The following is a 22,139-nucleotide window of genomic DNA, read 5'->3' on the forward strand; positions in this document are numbered from 1 at the left end:
GAGGACTTCCTTAGCCTTCTTCCTCTGGGTAACCTTCGACCCCAGGGGTATAGCAGTTGAACCTGCTCTTCCCCCAGATATCTTCCTAAGCTTTCTGGGTTTCTGACCCTTGGCAGAAGAGCCCTCCCCGCCTGAGCACATGAGGCACAGAGAGAGTGAGCATCCAACTCTAAAACCAGGCCACAAGCCCTACAAACCTTCACCAGGGCACTTTCAGCCATGGCAGTCCTTCCCTCAGCTCCACTGGGTTACCAGAAGGAGGAAATCTGACAAGCTGAGTCTAACTCAAAAAACAAAAATGGCTCCCAGCCTAGCCCAGGCCCTGCTGATTAATTGTCCAGGCTCTTAGAATGCCTGCCCTGAGGCCAAATTATACCCAGAAGCTACTTCCTCCCTGAGGAGGCTCCGGGAATTAGGATGCTCCTCCTCCCACAGCTGAGCACTGCCTGAAAGGCAAGCCTGGTAGAAAAGCCCCTTGCAGAGAAAAAAAACTGAAGGCAGGGAAAAAAATTTTTTTTTCCCAAACTCAGAAAGTAAGAACAAAAAAAAATCCCCACAGGGTACTTTCCTTTAGGAGGCGCTGGAAGAGGGCTTCGAGGAGCGGAGGGAACCAGTCCCCTGCTATCCAACTCCCTGGAATCCAAGGACTCTACAGCCGGAGGTATCCACCCCCCCCCCCCCGTTCGCCCTGCTCCACCCCAGGGATGGCCTTCGATCGGAACCTCACTCCTCAGGGAGCCCTGCCAAAACTCAGTCCAGAGCTGCAGGATGCACGACCACCATTTGCTAGAGACAGAGAAATACTGAGTAGCTGCAGATGGCACTAGAGTTATATAGCCAGGCCCCGAAGTTTGTTCTCTGCCTCCTTCTGCTGGTAGGAGGATATAACCCACTGGTCTGGACTGATTTGGGTATGTCCAGGAACCAGTATTTTTTATAATTTGAAAAACAGAGAGATGATGACATTTGACATCCTCTATCATTGGAAAATGTAGCAAAACTTAGCTGACTTCTCTCTGATCCAGGCAGCAAAAACAGAGAGAAGGAGTAATAGGCGAACTTTCCCAAAACACAGAGAATTGTCTAAAAAAATTAAAATATTGTGATTCTATAATTACACACTTCCATGAGTCAGAACAAACAGTTGAATTAGCCCCAACTGACCTGCAATTTGCACAATGGAGGAGTCCAGCAACCTTCACAGAACATGCAAGATTGAAAGTTTTGTACAGCATTTATAGAAAATTGATCCAAAATGAAGACAAGGAAAATTCCAGCAGAAAGATAAATTCTGTATCTTCTACACTTAGAAAAGTAAACATTTTTTTATTTACATTTTGCCTTTTTTGATACTTCAAAGTAGATTACATTCAGGTAAAACCAAAAGAAATATGGTAAGATAACAGCATAAGAAAAGTTTCACTTTACCTGCTAATTTAATATCTCCTATTCGGATAATATGTGGCCAGTGCTGCAACGTTTTAGCAAAAAAAGGGTTTGTCACTCCTAGGATGACAGGTGGCCTAGGAAAAGGAACAAAGAAAAAATCAAAAGCCACCAATAAAGCTAGAGGGCCTTGAGGGCTGCAAACCGGTTTGGTTTTTCAAGCTATCCCTGATAAATATCCATGAGATATACTTCAATGCACTGCTTCAACTGTATGAAAAAACGTATCTTATGCAAATTCATTAGGGATAGCTTGAAAATCTGACCAGTTTGCGGTCCTCAAGGACTGCAGTCCAACAATTCCAACCTTCCCCACAAAAAATAAGAGAGCCTCAACAATCAGTAGGAAACTTGATTTCACACACTGAACGTTAATTGTCCATCATTAAGAAACAATGACAAAAAATGGCAATTGCAGATCCTTTCAAATAAAACTTACTATAGTGTTGAGAGAACAATTACTGAACAGACTCAGTCTTAGTTGTGTGCCATATGAAGGTATTAATATTTATATATTCCACCTTTTGTAGCCATTTAACGATCAGAAACAGGGTTGGTACAATCTTTTCATGAGAGGGACCACACTGCCCTATTCCCATGGGGCTGAGAAGCACTTTTCAGAAATACATTAAAAGAGTCACAAAATTTCTTTTTTTTTTCATATTAAATAAGGTGAAATGCCTTAACTGATAATTTTTCTGTCCTGGTCTACTGTATTAAAGGAAGGATCGGTTGGTTATGCATGCCAAACAGCAGATGAAGACAAAGATCAACAGGTTCACTGATGTCATCCTTATATACCCTCCAACAAACTGATGCTCAAAGGGTAATACAATGCATTCCTCAAAAGTAACCCTCAACATTGCAATTCTTCCCTTGACTGCTTATTCTTAGTTACCAATAACAAAAAAAAGTTATACTTGGCTGCTCAAGGATACGAAGTGATATTAAATTTCCATCATACTAGGTATCATCAGTGCTAGCTTGCGTTTGTTAAACCATCTGCCTTACATATAATCATGCCCTATTGTCCCAAAATGTATCTCATTCATTTTTTTTTATAATTTTCTTTCATGCAATTAAAATATTTCAATTACCATAATTCAATATGATCCTGAAACTTATCTAGACACAACGGTATGTATATGGTTGAGTCCTCATGAAACTTGCAATATCTTAAGATGGCTTGAAATGCCAAACATCCAGACACAGGCTGTGTTTTGAACTACATTCTTCCTTAGGGGAGGTGTTATCCTGACACCGATTTTAAAAAATGTATTTCTGAGAATAAATAGAAAGACAGAGAAAATATATCACCAGTCTTTTTCAGCAATCCATCTAATTGTGTTTTAGAGGAAAGAACTTCCACTTAGTATACAGCTGCTTCAAACACGGAAACCGGAAGTAGCGCCCATTAAGGCATTCTAGTATTTATACTCACAATCTTTGCTGTTTATAAAAGAACATAACGGGGATAATTAAATGATGGAGAACCACTTGATTTCCGAATTAAATCCCCTTGGGGCTTGTTTGTCCCTAGTCACTTGTTCAAGAATGCAGTATTTCAATTCAGAAAAACTATGACCAAAGTCCAGACAATGCTGGATATTGGGGGCCTGTGCTATTTTAGTTGTTATGCAATTGTGATGTTCAATCAATCTGACAAGGGCTGTATGTTTAGTGCACCCAACATATACTTTAGGGATGGGGACAGATTGTTGCATTAACCACATGGGTGGATAGACATTAGTTGATCCCCACAGTTTCATTATTCTTTCCACCTTCCACCATACAGATGATCAGAGCACCCAAGAGCATTAGTATCTGAAGGAGTCTGCTTGCTTGTTAAAAGAAAGCATGGAGATTGACAGATTCAAATGAAAATCTGAAATGACCTTTGGAAGGAAGGAGGTAACTGTATAAATCTGGACTTTCCTTTGTAATCAATAAGAATAGCTGACACAAGAAAGCGCTTGCAATGACATCCTCCGAGCCAAATAAATAGCAACTAGAAAGACCGGCTTCAGTGTAAGTAGCCTTAAAGAAATAGCCTTAAGAGGAGTAAACAGTAGTCCTGCCAAAAGTAATAAAACTGTTTAGATTCCAAGGCGGAACCAGAATATGGAGCAGAGGTCTATTATGCTTAACACCTTTCAAGATCCAAGATGAGAAGAAAGCAGTCCAAAAATATGACTCCTATAGTAAGAGAGCCTCTACCTGCATCTTCAAGATATTAAGAGCCAGCCTCTTAGAGGCCTTCCTGCAAAGATTCCAAAATAAATGCGACAGGCGCGACCTCAGTATCACAATGATGCCCAGAGCACCAGTCCTTGAAAACTCTCCAAACCTGCAAATAAGCTAAGTGGAGAATTTTCTAGCTTTCAATAGTGAGCCACCATAGCCTGAGAATAACCGTTCTTCACTAATCATGCCCTCTCAAGGGCCAAACTAAGTCAAATTGGTCCAGATCCTCGTGAAACACCAGACCCTGGTAAACTAACTCCTTGTGAAGCAGAATACATAGCAGGACTGTCGCACAGCAGACACTGGAGATCTGCATACCATGGCCAGTGGGGTCAGACCAGCACAACCAGTAGTACTAGTCCTGGACACTAGGCAATTCTTTTAAGAATTCTGCCTATTATGGGCCAAGAAGGAAAAACAAATAACATCCCCTCTGTAGGCAGCTATCCTGGATGAACAAGCATCTATATTCTGACTGAAAAATCTGCACATCTTCATATTCTAGCTGGTTGCCATCAGATTCCAGCCTGGCAGGTCCCATTTTTATTTATTATTTAACTCTTTTCTATACCGACATTCATGAGAAGTATCATATCACATCGGTTTACAAGGAACAAAGGGGAAAAAACTTTAACAAACCATTCAACAAGAAGCAAAGTTACATTAAACAAGGAGAAATGAACTTGGGGGCTGAGGTAGCCGGAAAATAAAAGATAGAGGAAGTAAGGAGAACTTAACTGGCAGTGGAAGGGGGGGGGGTGCCTAGCTGCTTGTGTAGCTAAGTATGACTGTTGGCATTTTGTATGTTCTGAAAGTTATGGGAAGGCTTGAAGGAATAGCCAGGTCTTAAGTTTTTTTCGAAATGTTAGGAGGCAAGGTTCTAGTCTGAGGTCTGGGGGCATGGCATTCCAAATGTCAGGTCCCGCTGTCGAGAATGCCCGTTCTTTAGTGGCCGTATGAAGTGTGGCTTTTGTTGAGGGGACTCGCAGGGTTCCTTTGTATGCCTCTCTGATGGGTCTTGTAGATGTGTGGAGTTTGAAAGGGATCTGAAGGTCAAGCTGTAGTCATTTGTGGATGGTTTTATGGATTATGGTGAGAGACTTGTGTAGAATTCTGTAATTTATTGGAAGCCAATGCAGGTTCCGGAGGATGGGTGTGATATGAGCTATGTGGCTGGAGTTGGTCAAGGTTCTGGCAGCAGTGTTCTGGAGCATCTGTAGTGGCCTGGTGGTAGAGGTAAGGAGCCCAAGGAGGAGAGCGTTGCAGTAGTCTATCTTGGCAAAGAGCATGGTTTGGAGGACCATCCTGAAGTCATGAAAGTGGAGGAGGGGTTTGAGCCTTTTCAGGACTTGTAGTTTATAAAAACAGTCTTTGGTTGTGTTGTTAATGGATTTCTTTAGGTTCAGGCGGTTGTCGATGATTACTTTGCGACAATCTGACTGAAGGTCCTTTGAGAGATGGATCATTTTCCTGGATCTACGTCATTGTGGCTGAGGTAGTCTGTTTGGACATAGTCTACGCCTGCTATGTGTGATGCCGACAAAGCCTATAAATTAATTTCCAATCAAGGATGAAGGACGTCCATATCAAATGACACTTGAGAACTCCAGGTTCCCCTTTGATGATTTATGTACATTACTGCAGTGGCATTGTCAGACATCATGCTGACTGCCTGTTCCTACTAGCTGAGGTGTGAATTTGAGGAGAGCCAGCTGAATAGCCCTGGCTTTCAAACCAGGACCAGCTCACTTCCTCAGAAGTTCATTGACCCTAAGCAAACAGCTCCTTACAGTATGTTCCTCAGCCTGAAATACTGGTATCCACCATCAATATGATACAGGCTGGGGGTCATCAAGTTCACTCCCCTCTCCAAGTGCTTGCTGTCCAGCCACTACTGCAAGCTCTGCCTTGTCAATTTCAGCAGTGGCAATCTCACAGAATAGTCCTAAGATTGAGGATTCTATCACCTACTCTAAGAAATCCGAGGCCACCACCATGGACCCAAGAGTGTGAAGGTAGACCATACTGTCAGATTTCTGGAAGTTCTCAATGCCCTGACCTGACTACAAAATTTCTGAACTCTTTGATCTGTTAAATGTACATGATTTATTTTCATATCAAACTGAGCTCCCAGATAATCCAGTGTTTAAGAGGGATGACGATTGCTTTTGGAAAAATTGACAATCCATCCCAAATCCTGTCACAACTGTACAACTCGCTGAGAAGTGGAAACTCTCTACTGAAAAGACTTTGGTCTTATCAGCCAGTTGTCCAGATAAGGGTGCACCAAAATCCTTGCATCCTTGCAAACCTTGCATAGTATTGCTGTCATCACCACTATCACCTTGGAGAATGTTCTCAGGGCTATCACTAGTCCATAGGGCAGCGCCTGAAATTGAAAGTGGTGACTTAGCACCACAAATCTGAAGACGCGCCGATGATCCTTCCAGATTGGAATGTGAAAATGAAGCTTCTATTACATCCAAAGGAGTCAGAATCTCTCCATTCTGAACTGTCATGATTAGCAGTCGTAATGTTTCCATCCTGAAGTGGGATACCTTCAAGAAGTTGTTGACCCACTTCAGGCTCAGAATGGAACAAAATGACTCCTCCTTCTTTGGGTCCACAAAGTAAATTGAGTAGCATCCTCACCCTTTCTGATCTTTTGGAACTGGAATTCTGGTCTGTAAATAAAGAAGCCTCTGCAAAGAAGATGTTACTGCCTCTCTTTTCACGGCCAAGTGACAAGGAGAAACCATAAAAGTGTTGGAAATGGGAAAGGCAAATTCCAGAGCAAAATTGTTTTTAATTTCCACCACCCATTGGTCTGCTATAATTGGGTCCACCTCTGATAGATGGCAGTCTGTCTCTGTTCTATCTCTGGTACCTGAGATAGGGCCTCTGAGCACTTGCTGTGCTACTCTAGAGGAGCTGGAGCCTGCCACTTCGTCTTTACTTCTTTTTGTAGATTGAAAGGACTGAAATCTGAAAAATGTCCTAGACCTCTATCCCAAAGAACTGTAGTTCTACCTGAATCTCCTAGAATACCTACTACAAAATGAGAAACTGAGGCAGAGCCTTAATTCTATCCTCTGGGATTTTAGAGTTGCCCCATGCTTTTGCCATCTTCTGCAGCTCTTCTCCAAACAAGAGCTGTCCACAGCTTAGTCAGTTTAGTCTTGGAGATAGAGTTGCTATCACCAGTTGCACATCCAAAGAAGATGCCAAGCAGCTATTATGGATGCCTTGCCTCTGGCTGAGGCACGTACCAAATCATAGCCTGGGTCCGCCAAATATGCTGCTCCCAGCTCCAATGGCAGAATTTCATCCCTCAGTTCTTTCTGGGTATCCTGCACCAGATGAAGCCCAGATCTCGCCACAATACAATATACTGATATTTGAAGAGCCATACTCATAGTCTCAGAGGCCTGTTTAAGAACAAATTCTATCTTTCTGACCTTAAAAGCCAACCCCACTTTCCACTGGTATGACTGTCTTTTTGTCACCGAGAACACTAAGGTATCCACTTTGGGATCCAATGGATATAGCTTGGCTAGACAGCTGCTCCCTTTGAAATTAGCTTCTGGAGCCACCCATTCTAAATCAAATCAGATCCTGCAATGCCTGTGCAGGGGAAAAAAAACCCCAAAAGAAAAAAAGCCTATACTTTTTCAAACTGACCATATTTATTTCCTCTTTAGGAACAGGAGTTTCTTCCTTATCGTCACAAATCTGCAATGTGCGCAGAGACTAAGATCAGGAATATCAGTTCATCCCCTTCTGGAGGAACCTCACCTTCCTCCAATTCTGTATCACCATCTCCCTCAGGAAACTTTTTAAACCCCTCAAGAGAGTCATCCGAGAAAGACAAATCCTCAATTGGCACTCCCTCCTCACTCAGCACCACAAGTCCCTTCTTATTATAGGCACGTGATGCAGACAGCACTGGGTGGCCAGACAGAGGGCACAAAGACAGAGACAGTCCCTAAGGCTGTGCCTTGCCCACTGCAAAAAGTCTGTAAACCCTTCAAAATTTCAAGAAATTATTGCCTAGGGTAAGGAAGAAGCCAAACCCACTGCACTAGCGGTGGCAACAATCCTTGGCCCAGCTGGAAGCTCACCATTCTGCTTAGGGCTGAGAAGGTAAGGCTCAACCTCCATCTGTGACATGGCCGCTGGGGCAGTCAGAGAAGGCGGCATTGCAACCTCAGCAACCCAGCTAAACCAGACACCCCCTGCCACCACAGATTTGCAGTTAACTATTTTCCCCTGGGCCAGAGAATACTCCAGGCAAACATTTACAGCAGCTCCAGCCTGCATCATTCTAATGTGCCATGCTGTGCACAGTATAGCCTCTCCCCCAAGCTGCCCAACCAGCACCATCTTGATCTCCACATGCTGCTATTCATGAGCATGACCAAGGTCCAAAATTTCTCAAAATACTCTGCCTAATGAGAAGGGAGTTTGACTAAAACTGTCCCCCAAAGTTGAAAACAATGCTCCTGTGCTACTGCATCACTGTCCCCCCCCCCCCCTTTTTTTTTTTTAAACACACAGAAGATAGGAACTCTCACTCAGAGAGGGAGAAGCTTGCTATCACCTCAAGAGCACTGAGCAGTTTCACTGTTCAGCCTGTCAGGCCTGAGTTCACAGCACAGGATGCTTGCCAACTACCTACTAGAAAATAAAATACTGGCAGGCAAGTGTAGGCACAGAGGTATATAAAGAAGTGACATCAGCTTGCCTGTTGATCTCTGAATTCATCTGCTGGGTAGCGTATATAACCAATTGATCTGGCCTACTCTGACTGGATGAAAAGGAATGTTAGTTTATAATTTACTTTGGGTGATGAAAAGGATCTCAAGTGTTAATACAGAATGGGGATCTTACGCATGGGAAAACCACCAGGGATGAGGAAAGGAGGGAGAGAAGCAATGATGGCGGGAGAGCAGATGGAAGATGGACTGGATTGAGAAAGGGTTGGGGGGGGGGGGGGGGGGAGGTTCCACGACCTGAGGGATATAATCCAGGTTAAAGGGAAGTGGATTCAGATTTGGCAGGGGGGGGGGGGTAGGTGTAGGACTGTCATTGAGGCAGCATGGCACTTTCTTCCAACTTCTGGTGTCCCTTTCACTTAGTGCCCATTGTGCCCACCCATAGTAACAACTCTGGGTAGATATCCTTTCCTCTATGCTAGTCCTCATCACCTCATATCTCCACTTCCTCTCTATAATCTCCTTTTTTTCATACCCCTCCCCCCATCCCTTATGTTCTCTCTCTTACACATACCTCGCTATTCCCCATTCGACTCCCTCAAGCTCAGTCACATTCCTTGCACGCCACTCTCACCCCTCAGTCCTTCTGCATGCCAGCCATCTGCCTGCCACCCTTCCCCCAACCCAAGCTTGCCAGCCAGACACCCTCATCCCAGACAGCAAGCCAGGCTGTTTAGGCCCTTATCCTCTCAACTCCCCTCACTTTGCCACCATCGCTGGCTTCAGAATAGCTGATAACTTCCAGTACCAGCAGCTCAGAGGCAGTGAGTGCTGGGCAATTCCCGATTTCCCAAATTGTTTTCAAAGTCTTGTGTTCTCATGAGAACAACACAGGAGTTCAGGTACCATGTGACTCACAGTCCGAGAGCTTGCAGTGCCAGATGCTATCAGCCGTTCAGATGGCATCAAGTGAAAAATCAGTTTATGGCCTCAGTTCTATTTTGATGATGTGACCACAGATGGGCCAGATTATGGTCTGCAAACTGTATGCTTAACAACCCTGATCTAAAACTATTCATCTAACCTGCTATTCCACAGCAAAGGATCTCACAATGCCTAAGGAGCAATATCCCCATTGCAAGCTCAGCAGTGACCAAATTATAGAAAAATAAGTATAAAGAAAAATAAATTATTTCATTCCCATCTTCTAGAGAGTGGAATGTTCCTCCAGTATTTCTGAAAAGTGAAATATCAGTTTTCCCCAGAGCCCAAAGAAAACAAATATCCAGTTCAGTAGTGTAAAAAAACAAAAAGTAGAATGCAGTAGGCTGGGATAAAGGCAGATACTGCATTCAAAAAAAAGCAAACGCTATGTCTCACACACACCATGTGGAAAAAAAAAAGAGAGGGAAACATCTCTCTCTTAAATGAAGCTCTTCAGTAAAACAAGAGATATGCATATATCCCAGCTTATAACACATTAGAAAAGAGCAATGGCTTAGCTGCAAATACTTTTTTTTTTTTTTTTTTTACTGAGAGGGCTATAGATCCTTGAAAAAAATGACCAGAGGTAGTGGAAATCAATACTGTGACAGGATAAGAATTCCAGCATGTTTGGGGCAGACTGTGTGCAGTGGTTGGAACTGGAGGTCGCCCTTCACTCCTTGAGAGCAGAGGCAAGAGGAGAGGAGATTAGAAGAAAACATGGGGCAGATAAACGAAGCTTGACCTAGCAATACTGCAAGGCATAGGATAGCCAGACTGGAACTAACAGGCTACAATTCTCCAGAAACCAAGCAGGTCGGTGGTGACTTGGTAATATTCAGCAAGGTCATAGGACATAGATGATGAAATGTTCAGCAAACAGCTTCACTAATGTGATAAGCAGGCATGCCTCTCCTTAAGTTTAGGCAGTTTGTGTCCGGGAAAGCTTTACAGGGCTGGCTAAAGACCAGACCAGAAGTGAGGTCATGGTTAAAAGATGGAATCTCTTAGTGCTCTGGATTGACAGATGTGTAATTCTCAGAGTGAGCCGTTAACTCAATTAGGGAAGATTCAGCAGGACTGTAAAAAGCCAAAAGGAGAGTAGAAATGGTTTGAAAACCTTTGGAAGGGAGAGCTCTGACATCGGAAGTGGAAATCAGAGAGGCACCAGCTACAGAGATGCTTTGTGCTTGGCAGGTTAAAGATGATGAAGCTAGTTTACTGTGCTGGAAGCCAGGTTAACCTATAGTGTAGCCTTAACTGTCTGTTCAAAATGAGCAATAGAAAATACTTACGAGGTTGGCATATTCAGTGAATTGGTGAGGTTGGTATATTATATCCATAATAGGGGTAATTAGAAACTGACTCCATTGGCCCAAGGGAGGAGAAATGGTAAGAATGAATGTTGATATATGCATGGATCATTCATTGATAGTATGGATGAGAATTAATAAATGGGATTAGGTACATGGGAAGACAGAGGGTATGTTGGTAGAAAAATTGCAACAAGTGCATAATTATCAACCTAATAATTGAAGGTTCGCCGACGTGCCGCAAATGCGCAGTAGAGACCAGCTCTACCGTGCATGTGCGGGCGACCACGTCGGTCTCAGCCAGCGTCAGAAAAAAAAAAACATGGCGGCGTCGAGGGGCAGCGGCGGCGGGTGGCAGCGTCGGGTGGCAGCGGTGGCGGCAGCGTCGGCCAGTAGCGAGGGAGGGAGGAGAGAGAGAGAGGGAGGGATGGACTGAGTGAGAGGGAGTGACTGAGTGAGAGGGAGGGACTGAGTGGGAGGGAGGGAGGGAGGGAGTGGGAGGGAGTGACTGAGTGAGAGGGAGGGAGGGAGGGATTGAGTGAGGGGAGGGACTGAGGGGAGGGACTGAGGGAGGGGGAGGGAGGGACTGAGTGAGAGGGAGGGAGGAGTGGGTGAGTGTGTGGGAGGGAGGTAGGGGGTGGGGAAGAGTGAGGGGAGAGGGAGAATGAGGGAGAGGTGAGAGACAGGGATGTGAGTAAGTGGAAGGGGGAGAGGGAGAATGAGGGAGAGGTGAGTAAGTGGAAGGGTAAGAAGTTGTGGAGCAGAGAAAAAGGGAGTGGAGGAGGGCTGAGGGGGAGGGGATGGGATTGAGAGAGGGTGGGGAGTGACTGAGGGAAGGGGAGGGAGGTGAGAGTGAGGGGAAGGAGGCAGTGGGAGACAGAGGGTGAGTAAGACTGAGTGGAGGAAAGGGGAGGAGTGAACGAGGGGAAGGGGGAGAGAGGGAGAAAAAGTGTAGAAGGGTGCTGTGTTAGAAAATGGACTGAAAAAAAAATGTAATGTAGCCCGTTTTAACTGGCTTAACGGCTTGTACATTTATAATTTATTGTTCATAATTTTGATCTTTATTTCTATAAAGTTTTTGTCATATTGTTCAGCTGCAAGCGAAAAATGTTCTGCTTATTTTTCATGCTGTTACAGAATAAAAAAATATAATTTTAAAAAGTCACAAACAGAGTCTTAAATTGTGAAGCACAAACTCGAGTAAAGATAAACTGTGAAGAAGGAACTTGTAACTGTAAATACTGGCTAAGCATAAGGCAGAGCCCTGAATTGGAAATATGGAATTCATATGAAAAGAAACTAATGAATGAGCTTTTAATTATAAATAAAGAGCACAAAGCATGTCTATCTGCCCTAGCTTTTCCCTTGGGGAGAGGAGAGATGGTGAGATCTTGCTCTAAAAGCTGACTCTGAAAGATTGTTCTGTCCTAGCATAAAAGAGAGGTCTTCTTGAGTCAGTTTTATTTTTACTGCGTAGCAAACATTGGACATACCAAGCAATCATATCACGAGATAGGTAAGGGGAAAAAATTAAGATTAACTAACTAAAATAAGTTAACATACTAGAATTAACTTCTGATGTTTGTAAAAATCCAGTTCTTTTTATTCCGTGTATATCCATGTTAGCCAACTTAACCAAACATTTGGCAAAAACTTTACTCACAGATAGGGGATGGATTATGATCTTCTTATATTCTTTTTTCTGTAAAATACGATCTCTTTTTGGAAAGGCAAGATATGAATTATGTAAATATATTTGTATTTAATCTAAGAAAAAAATGTGCATTGCGTTATAATGGATAATCTTTAAAAAGGTACCCATTGAGGATAACCATTCACCTTGTTAGACCATTTAAATTTTGGTGATTATATCATTAGCTAGATGAAAGAACTATGTTAATGGAATAAAGTTAAATTAATTCTCATTATGTAGGGGCACCCCACTTTAAGCTCTATTGTTTGCACTTGTGATTTCATGCAAAGTTATATTTCAAAAATATTTAACAATTCAGGTGGGATCATCTCAGCATAAAATCTTGCTTTATGCAGATGTGGCATTGATTTTTTTTTTTTTGCATGAGCCTCAGATTGCTGGTCCCCACCTACTTGCAGAAATTCAGAAATGCTTCCAGGTTAATGCTGATAAGATCTCAATCTTGTCAGCTCGGTTTAGCAGGAATGCTGCTCTCTGGGACATGCATTTTGGTACAGTTACAAGTAAATTAAGATATTTAGCAATTCATTTATAAATTTGGATCAGATCTGAAAACAAAACTATAAATCATTCTTGACTTCCATTCAGATGAACCTAATTAGATGGGAGAATTAATGACTATATTCAAGAGCAAAAAATATGAAACAAAGCAATTCCACTCAAAATCTTCATAAGATGAGAATGCTGACTGCACATAAAATGTGACTATCTTGTCATAGCATCAGTAAGTATAATCACTGGTCATTTTTATACCTTTTCTTTGATGCAAATAAAACCATTACTTATCTTTTAGTACACATCTTCTTCATCATTAGGTAAACATGGCTAGGTCATATGGCTGCAATTAAGATGTTGGTTTTACCTGTAGCTTCACTAGTTTTGTTCAACTAGTTTGATAAGACATGGGTGAAGGAGGAGATCTGGATGTTGGCTACAGCATGGGACCTTTTATGTTCATCTGGCTCAGGATGGCAGAGAACCAAAGAGGAAGCCAACAAAAACTGACTTGGATAAGGAGCGACACTCCACCAGTGCTCAAGCTTCTACATAAGAAAATTATTCCTTACCTGCTAATTTTCGTTCCTGTAATACCATGGATCATTCCAGACGATGGGTTATGTTCCCTGTCCAGCAGATGGAGTCAGAAACAGATTTCTGGGGGAGGTGCTACACTACGTCACCACCCTCGTCATCATCCCCAGTATCTAGCCTAGCAAAGCCAAGCCCAAGAGGAAGAGAGGGATCAAGTAAATGTATTAACTAAAATTTAAAGTTTGAAAACTGTTAAAGAACAGAATGATAACCTCAACAGAGAACTTATTAACACATAAATATTTGAACAAAACAACTTTGAGTGCTAGAGTGAGTAGAAAAATAAGGAGAGCATAGTCGAGCAGAGATAGCCCACCTTAATTAAAACTTTCAATAGTAATGGGAGGGTGTCTGGAATGATCCATGGTATTACAGGAACGAAAATTAGCAGGTAAGGAATAATTTTCTTTTCCCTGTACATACCAGGATCATTCCAGACGATGGGATGTACCCAAGCTTCCCTCTTATGGGCGGGCCGTGGATAGCCCTGCTCGGATGACTCGATCCCCAAAAGAACCGTCTGATGATGTGGAAACATCCAGACGATAGTGCCTTGCGAAAGTATGGAGAGACTTCCACGTCGCCGCTCTGCAAATCTCCTGGACTGAAACAGAGCTAGACTCTGCCCATGATGCTGCCTGTGCGCGAACGGAATGGGCTTTAACCCCCAAAGGAGGTTGCTTACCGGCCCCAATATAAGCCGAAGCAATTGTCCCCTTCAGCCAGCGAGCAATAGACGTTTTGGATGCCATGTGACCCTTCCTGGGGCCCGACCAGAGAACGAAGAGATGGTCGGAAAGACGAAATTCATTGGTAACTTCCAAATAACGCAACAGACATCGCTTTACATCCAAAAGACGTAAATCCCTGGGTTCGTTTGATTTGAAGGAAGGCAACTCAACTGACTGATTGAGGTGGAAGGCCGAAACCACTTTAGGAAGAAAAGATGGGACCGTGCGGAGAGACACGCCGTCATCTGAAAAACGGAGATACGGTTCTCGACAGGATAGTGCCTGTAGTTCTGAAATGCGTCGCGCTGAACAGATTGCCACCAAGAAGATAGTTTTAAAGGTCAGATCTTTAAGAGAGGAAAATTTTAAGGGTTCAAAAGGTGAACCGCTAAGTGCTCGTAAAACTAAGTTCAGATTCCAGGACGGACAAGGAGGACGTAACGGAGGCTTCAAGTGACGCACCCCTCTAAGGAAGCGACCCACATCCGGATGAGAGGAGAGACGCGATCCTTCGCCACTATATAAGAGGGCGCCCAAAGCCGCGACCTGTACTCGAAGTGAGTTGTAAGAGAGGCCGAGATCTAGTCCTTCCTGAAGGAAGGAGAGAATTTGAGATACGGAAGCATTGGTGGGGTGGATGTCGTGAGATCCGCACCAATTTTCGAAGACCTTCCAAACTCTTATATAAGTGACTGAAGTAGATCTCTTACGAGCTAGTAATAGAGTCGAAATGACCTCCTCCTGGTAGCCTCTGTACCTCAGTTTGCGCCTCTCAAAAGCCAGGCCGCTAGACAGAAGCGATCGGCCTGCTGTAAAAATATGGGTCCCTGCCGAAGTAGGCGTGGAATGTGGCTGAGACGTAGAGGGCCTTCCATGGTTAGGAGAAGAAGATCCGCAAACCACGGTCGACGAGGCCATTCCGGCGCCACTAGGACCACTGGACCGTGGTGATTCTCGATTCTTCGAATCACTTTTCCCACGAGAGGCCACGGTGGAAAGACATAAAGTAGGATGTTCCGCGGCCAAGGCAGGGCTAGAGCATCGATTCCTTCTGCGCCGTGTTCTCTTCTGCGGCTGAAGAAACGCGGAGTCTTTGCATTGCTTGCTGTGGCCATGAGATCCAGGTGGGGAGGACCCCATCGGGAGATTATCAAATCCATTGCCTCCCCCGAGAGTTCCCATTCTCCGGGATCCAGGCGTTGACGACTTAAGAAGTCTGCCTGTATATTGTCTACTCCCGCTATGTGGGAGGCTGCCAAACGCAACAGATGCCTTTCCGCCCAGAGCATTAATTTGTCCGCTTCCAAGGATACTTGAAGACTTCGTGTGCCCCCCTGTCTGTTGATGTAAGACACCGTGGTCGCATTGTCGGAAAGGACCCTGACAGCTCTGTGAAGCAACCGAGGAAGGAACCCTTTTAACGCCAGACGTACCGCTCTGGTCTCCAGACGATTGATGGGCCACCGGGCTTGTTCCGCCGTCCATTGACCTTGTAGAGAGCTCTCCTGACAGACCGCCCCCCATCCTGATAGACTGGCATCCGTGGTGACCACTATCCATTCTGGTATGTCCAGAGATACTCCTTGAGCTAGGTTTCGGTATTCTAGCCACCAGTGGAGACTGTGGACGGTATCCATCGGAATTGGGAGTACCATCTGGTAGTCTTGTGAGGACGGTTTCCATCTGGAGAGCAGAGACCTTTGAAGAGGGCGGAGGTGGGCAAAGGCCCAAGGAACAAGATCGATAGTGGAGGCCATCGTGCCCAGGAGCTGAAGGTAATCCCATGATGTGGGTTCTTGAAGATCCAAGAATCGGAGAACCTGATCGCGAAGGGACTGAGCCCTTTCTTTCTTGAGGAATACCATGCCCTGTTTCGTGTCGAAATGTGCTCCCAGGAATTCCAGGGACTGGGAAGGAACTAGGTGACTCTTGGCATAGTTGACAATCCACCCGAGAGACTGGAGCATGCGGAGCACTATTCTGACCATCCGGCAACCCTGGTCCCATGACTTCGCTCGTATGAGCCAATCGTCCAGGTAAGGGTGTACCAGAACGCCCTGCCGGCGCAATGCAGCTGCCACCACTACCATGATTTTCGTGAAGACTCGTGGAGCCGTCGCTAGACCGAAAGGTAAGGCCCGGAACTGAAAATGTTGACCTAAGATCTTGAATCTTAGGTAGCGCTGATGATCCTTGAGAATAGGAATATGCAAGTAGGCCTCGGTGAGATCCAAGGAAGCTAGAAATTCTCCTCGATGTACCGCTGCTAGAACCGACCGAAGAGTCTCCATGCGAAAACGGGGGATTCGTAGAGACCTGTTCACCATCTTGAGGTCCAGGATGGGACGAAAAGTACCCTCCTTCTTTGGGACAACAAAATAGATGGAGTAATGACCTCGACCCCAATCGTAGGGAGGGACTGGTGAAATCGCTCCAAGTGCGGAAAGTCGGTCGAGAGTGGAAGCGACAGCTTCTTGCTTGTAACTGGATCCGCAAGGAGAGAAAAGGAACCTGTCTCTGGGAGGATGGACAAAATCCAATGCGTAGCCGTGCTTTAGAATATCCAGGACCCACTGGTCCGATGTAATTTGGACCCACTCGCTGTAAAAGAGAGAGATCCGGCCCCCCAGCCGGGGAACCGGGTCGTGGGTCCGACTGGCATCATTGGTTTGTCTTGAAGGAGGAGGAATTAGAGGAACCCCGTCCCTGACCCTCCCTGCCGGGACGGCGCCCTCGAAAGGGCCTGTTCCAGGAACCTGAACGTGAGGATGGGTTCCGAGGAGCTTGTTGACGAGTGTTTCGTGTCCTCCGCTGATTCCTGTATCGAGATCTGGAAGAAGAGTAGGAAAACCTTGAGGATCGTGGACGATCTTCCGGAAGCTTATGCACTGAATTCTCATTCAAAGATTTAATGATCTGATCCAAATCTTCCCCAAAAAGGAATTTACCCTTGAAGGGAAGGGATCCCAGGCGCGTTTTAGAGGATGCGTCCGCGGACCAGTTTCGCAGCCAGAGAAGGCGTCGAGCTGAGACTGCCGCTACCATGGAACGGGCGAGGACTCTGAGTAGGTCATAAAAGGCATCCGCCCCATATGCCATCACGGCTTCCAGCCGATCCGCCTGTAGGGCCTCAGCATCTGGTAACTCCTGCGAGGTAAGCAACTGCTGTACCCAGCGTAAACCTGCTCTCTGAGCAAGAGCACTGCAAATGGACGCTCGCATGCCTAGTGCGGAAACTTCAAAAATCCTTTTGAGAAAGACTTCCAATTTTCTATCCTGAGTGTCTTTCAGAGCCGTACCTCCCGTGACCGGTATGGTAGTGTGTTTGGTCACTGCTGATACAGCCGAGTCCACGGCGGGAACTTTGAGGATGTCCAGAAAATCCTGTGGGAGTGGGTAGAGCTTCTCCATAGCTCTACTAACTCTGAGGGTTGCCTCAGGAGTATCCCACTCACGGGAAATGAGTTGGAGAAAGAAGGGGTGAGTGGGAAAAGACTTGGCCAAAGGCCTTAAACCCGCAAGGAGAGGGTCACCTTTCCTTACGTTTGGTTGTGGTCCAACAGGCTCAGGAGGGGGGTCGATGTCCATTTCCGTCAAAATATGAGGGATCAGGTCCTCCAATTCCTCTGACTGGAAAATACGTAGAATCCTTGGATCATCTCCCTCCAGATGAGAAAGCAAAGTGGGATCATCTCCCGAAGGATCTCCCGGAGGGTCCCCCCCTGAGCACGAAACCGGGGGTGGAGGTACAGCTGAGGGATCCTTGGAAGGCTGAGGTGGAGCGCCAGAAGGAGAGGAAATCCCTTGGGAGGGGGAATCCCCCTGCAATGATGAAAGGCGGGCCAACTTTGGGGGAGGGGGGACAGAGAAGTCTGAAGAAGCATCCTTGAAATGCAAAAAAGCTTTGTGCATCAGAACAACGAACTCCGGTGAAAAAGCAGAAAATCCTCCGGAGGGGGCCCCTGAGGCCTCACCCTCTCGGTGACTGGGGTCTGCTGAGGTCCGCTGAGTTCTCGAAGGGAGTGCTGAAATAATCGGGGAGTCCTCCTCTGATAACCCCGCTTCCGAGTCTGACATTAAAATGGCTGCCGTTTCTGTGCTGAGCGGGAACGGGGCCTGTCTTTTTCTCAAATCGCGGTCCACCATTCCCTCGGCGTCCCCCTCAGCCGGACATGTTTCCCCATCGGGGAGGCAGCCCGAGCAACGCCCCTCCCTGACGATTTTAGCTCCCTGTCGGCCGCATATTACACAGGCCGCCGGGCGCGGCATTGAAAAAAAAAAACAATGAGGGGGGAGGGGCGAATAAGCGCGGCAAGTATAGCCTCGCGCTGAGATGACTGCGGGAAATAAAGAGAAAAAACTCCCCCCTGCCGACCCAAGAAACCGCCGGGGTATCACCTTCCCGGCAGCCGGCGGTCCCGGGGAATGAACTTCGCGGGACCGCGGGTCGACTAGATAGCGTTGTGGGGGGAGGAGGGGGAAAGTGGGGGAGAGGCTGGACCACCAGCGTGCACCCTCCGTCGAAAAACGTCGGCGAAAAAAGCGCTGAGGTAACCTGAAAATTAAATTCAAAAAAGCAACACTTACCCCAGCCAAACAGAAACGGAGAGAGAGTAGTAAAGAGAGAGAAAAGAGGCTTGTCAGGAAGCCCCGGTGAGGTAACAAACCGTTACTGCGCTCAATTTCCCTCAATAGAAAATTTTTTTTTTTTTTTTTTTTTTTTTTTAGACTTTTCCCAAATAAAGAAATTAGCTATAATATAAGAGAAAGTTTTTACTTGATCCCTTAAAGCAAAATGAGAGAAAAATTAATAATGAAGATAAAGTTGTGAGGAACCCAAGTTCCACAAACCGCATCTGCTGGAGTCAGAAAGATACTGGGGATGATGACGAGGGTGGTGACGTAGTGTAGCACCTCCCCCAGAAATCTGTTTCTGACTCCATCTGCTGGACAGGGAACATAACCCATCGTCTGGAATGATCCTGGTATGTACAGGGAACTGGCAGCTGGGATATATCCTTAGCAGTGTGGACCAGAATAACTGACCAGACTGCATGGGCAAATTTATCTTTTTTTGTCATCTATGTTACTATAGCATATTGCTAAATAAATGTTCACTTTTTTAGTTCCTTAAAAAAACAAACCAAAAACCTTTAAAAACATGTTTTACTAAAGTTTAAATAAAAAAATATCTTCAAATACATATTAAGGTGAATTTTAAAAGCCTGGTGCACGCACCAAAATGGGAAATATGCAAATATGTTGGGCCGGCACACATCAAGCAGATTTAAAAAAGTGCCCGCGTACACAAGTATCTCCCTCTACGTGCACAAGTGAAAAGTACTGAGAAGGGGGTAGGGCATGGTTGTTCCTGGATTTCAACTTCAAGTGCATAGGTGCATGCTGGGGTCCCCTGTTTACTTCTGCTGTGGAGGAAATATAAATAGAGAAAAATAGATCAGTTTTAAAGGTAGGGGCTGACAAGGGAAATGAGAAGCTATTAAACTAGGGTGGTTTGAAAGTCATATCCCTTACCTAGGCAAACTCGGTAGGTGGCATTTGTGCACATAGGTGCATGGTCATTGAAAATTGTGCGTACAGTCTTTTTATAACATGCGTGTATGTTATAAAATGACAGTGTCCCTGGATGGGGGCCGATGAACATGTGCACCTGTTTAAAAGTTACTGCCATTATGTTTATACAAATGTAAGGATCATAACTCTACACTGATTGATATTCATTTACTTTTCCTAGGAATTGTTTTTGGAATTTTTACAGTTTTAAAAATACCACCAATTTACTGGTTACCTGGAGATGACAAGGGAAACAGTCACAGAAGAAAATACAATATGATCAATAAAATGGAATGATGGGGGGATCACGTGATGCATTAGAAAGAGCAGCAGTGTATTGCTGAGGCTCCCACTCTCGTTAAAATATTACTCTTTTTTTTGGCTGTTGTTCCTGCAGTATGCCTCAATGGCCTAAATATCCCCAGAAAAGCTCCCTTCCAGAAATGTGGGCAGATTGCACAGCAAAACTGAAAGTGAATGAGCAAGAATTAATTCCTGAAGCTCCCGATGTAGGCCCTGCTGATGAAGTGTTGTCAGATGGTGAGGACTGGTTCGAAATGGAGGCCACTGCCACCACCCACAAAAGAAACTTTGAAACAGGTTTTGAGCCAATTTACTGAGAAATTGATGAAAAATATTGATAAATTAGGAATTTTGTAGACAAAGCAGCACAGCTGGTTTCATCCATCCATGAACAAGAAAAGCATATAGATTTATTTATTTATTTATTTTTGGTTTTTTATATACCGATCTTCTTACATTGGATGCAAATCAAACCGGTTTACAGTAAAACATTAGAATTTGCCTAAGAGCATTACATGGAACAAAGAACATTGAACATGGAACAACTTAAAATGCTTGAGAGCATTACGTAGAACGAAGAATATGCTACTGCCGCTATTGGCGTTTCCGAGTTTCCTAGTAAGGGAAAGAGCCCTCGGTGCCATTTTGATTGCTGGCAGCCGATGGCTATAGTATATGCGATGTATACCGGAGCGGTGTTGATCCCTCCCCCCGCTAAAGCAGCCCGAATTATTCTGCAGTTTTCCGTGCATTCAGAGGGTGTGTCATGTGCGTGTGGGGTTGAGGAGGGTGTTTGTGTGTGATTTCGTAACTCCTGTGAGCAACTTGAAGGATTCACAAATGGTGTACGGATAGATCATTAGTATAAATTAATTGATTCCCGGCTGGAAGAGTTAGAAAAATCACAATAGAAGAAATAATCTTCGGGTAGTGGGGCTGCCTGAAAAGGCAGAGGGGACAATGTGGTGGCCTTCCTAGAAAAATGGCCGCCTGAGCTATTACAGATGGACGTGAAAGGAGGGCGCCAGAAACTGGATCATGTACATAGGTTGCTGGCTCCTGCTCCTGGCCCAAAAAGTAGACCGCGTACAATTGTGCTTCAGCTGTATAAATTTGGTGATAAACGCCAGGTGATGGAAACTACTCACCTTAAAGGCAAATGAAATTAGGAGCGCGACTGATATATATTTTTCTGGACTTTTCCCCCCAACCCTGCAAAAGAAATGCCAAGGCTTCGCAGATGCAAAACGTCAACTGGATGCAAAAGGATTCCAATATGCCATGTTATATCCAGCCCTTTTAAAGATCTTAAATGTGGGGAAGCCAATTCATTTTCATGACCTGGAGGTGGCTTTTCGCTATGCAAAGGAGACTAATCCGGGCTCCCTCCCTCTACAACATGCGGTGGAGCAGGAAGGTCGCATCTGAGCAGTTAAGCATTTGCAGACCTACAAAAGATATGTGGGGATTAGAGCGGCCCCCCGTTTGTAGTAAATCGCTATAATCCCTTTTTTCCTTGTGTGTCTTGTTTTTCATATATTTGACTTTTTATTTTATAATTTTTCTTATTGGTTGTGATTCTATACTCAATTGTGATGCTGTTTACTTTGATTGTTTGTGACACACGGAAACCGCTGGGATCGCAATGTGGACCCCGTGCACAAGGATGCCAGATATTGAAAACGATACTTACAAACTTCCAGTTAATAAGCCGATGGCCCATTTTACAAAGGACAAAATATCCGTTCTATAGTCTCTTTATTTTGTTGAAATATACTATTTCATCGCATAGGTCGATGGTTTTTTCAAGTGATACTGCCTGGCTATGGCAGGCTTCTGAACTACTGATTTTTTGTACGTCAATTATTGCTGAATTCACATTTTTTGTTTATAAGTTCTGACTCTGCTTACAAGTGCAAATTTTGCGCTGCATTGCATTAATTTTATTTTTTACTGTTGTAATCTTACATCCAATGTTTTTATTTTTATTTATTATTTTTTACTGCCTGGACATGGTGGGCAT

At 44.7% G+C, this 22,139-nt stretch overlaps 1 protein-coding gene across 2 annotated transcripts in view; it reads right to left on the reverse strand.

Moving 5' to 3' along the window:
• Positions 1 to 22,139, reverse strand: part of DENND6A (DENN domain containing 6A) — a 138,989-nt gene that overhangs the window by 31,664 nt on the left and 85,186 nt on the right. For both annotated transcript variants that reach the window (XM_029600934.1, XM_029600933.1), the window contains one exon: positions 1,429 to 1,523. In XM_029600934.1, the coding sequence (XP_029456794.1) occupies positions 1,429 to 1,523 (95 nt within the window). The remainder of the gene's footprint in view (positions 1 to 1,428; positions 1,524 to 22,139) is intronic.

This window comes from Rhinatrema bivittatum, chromosome 4, assembly GCF_901001135.1.
Source record: "Rhinatrema bivittatum chromosome 4, aRhiBiv1.1, whole genome shotgun sequence".
NCBI lineage: Eukaryota > Metazoa > Chordata > Amphibia > Gymnophiona > Rhinatrematidae > Rhinatrema > Rhinatrema bivittatum.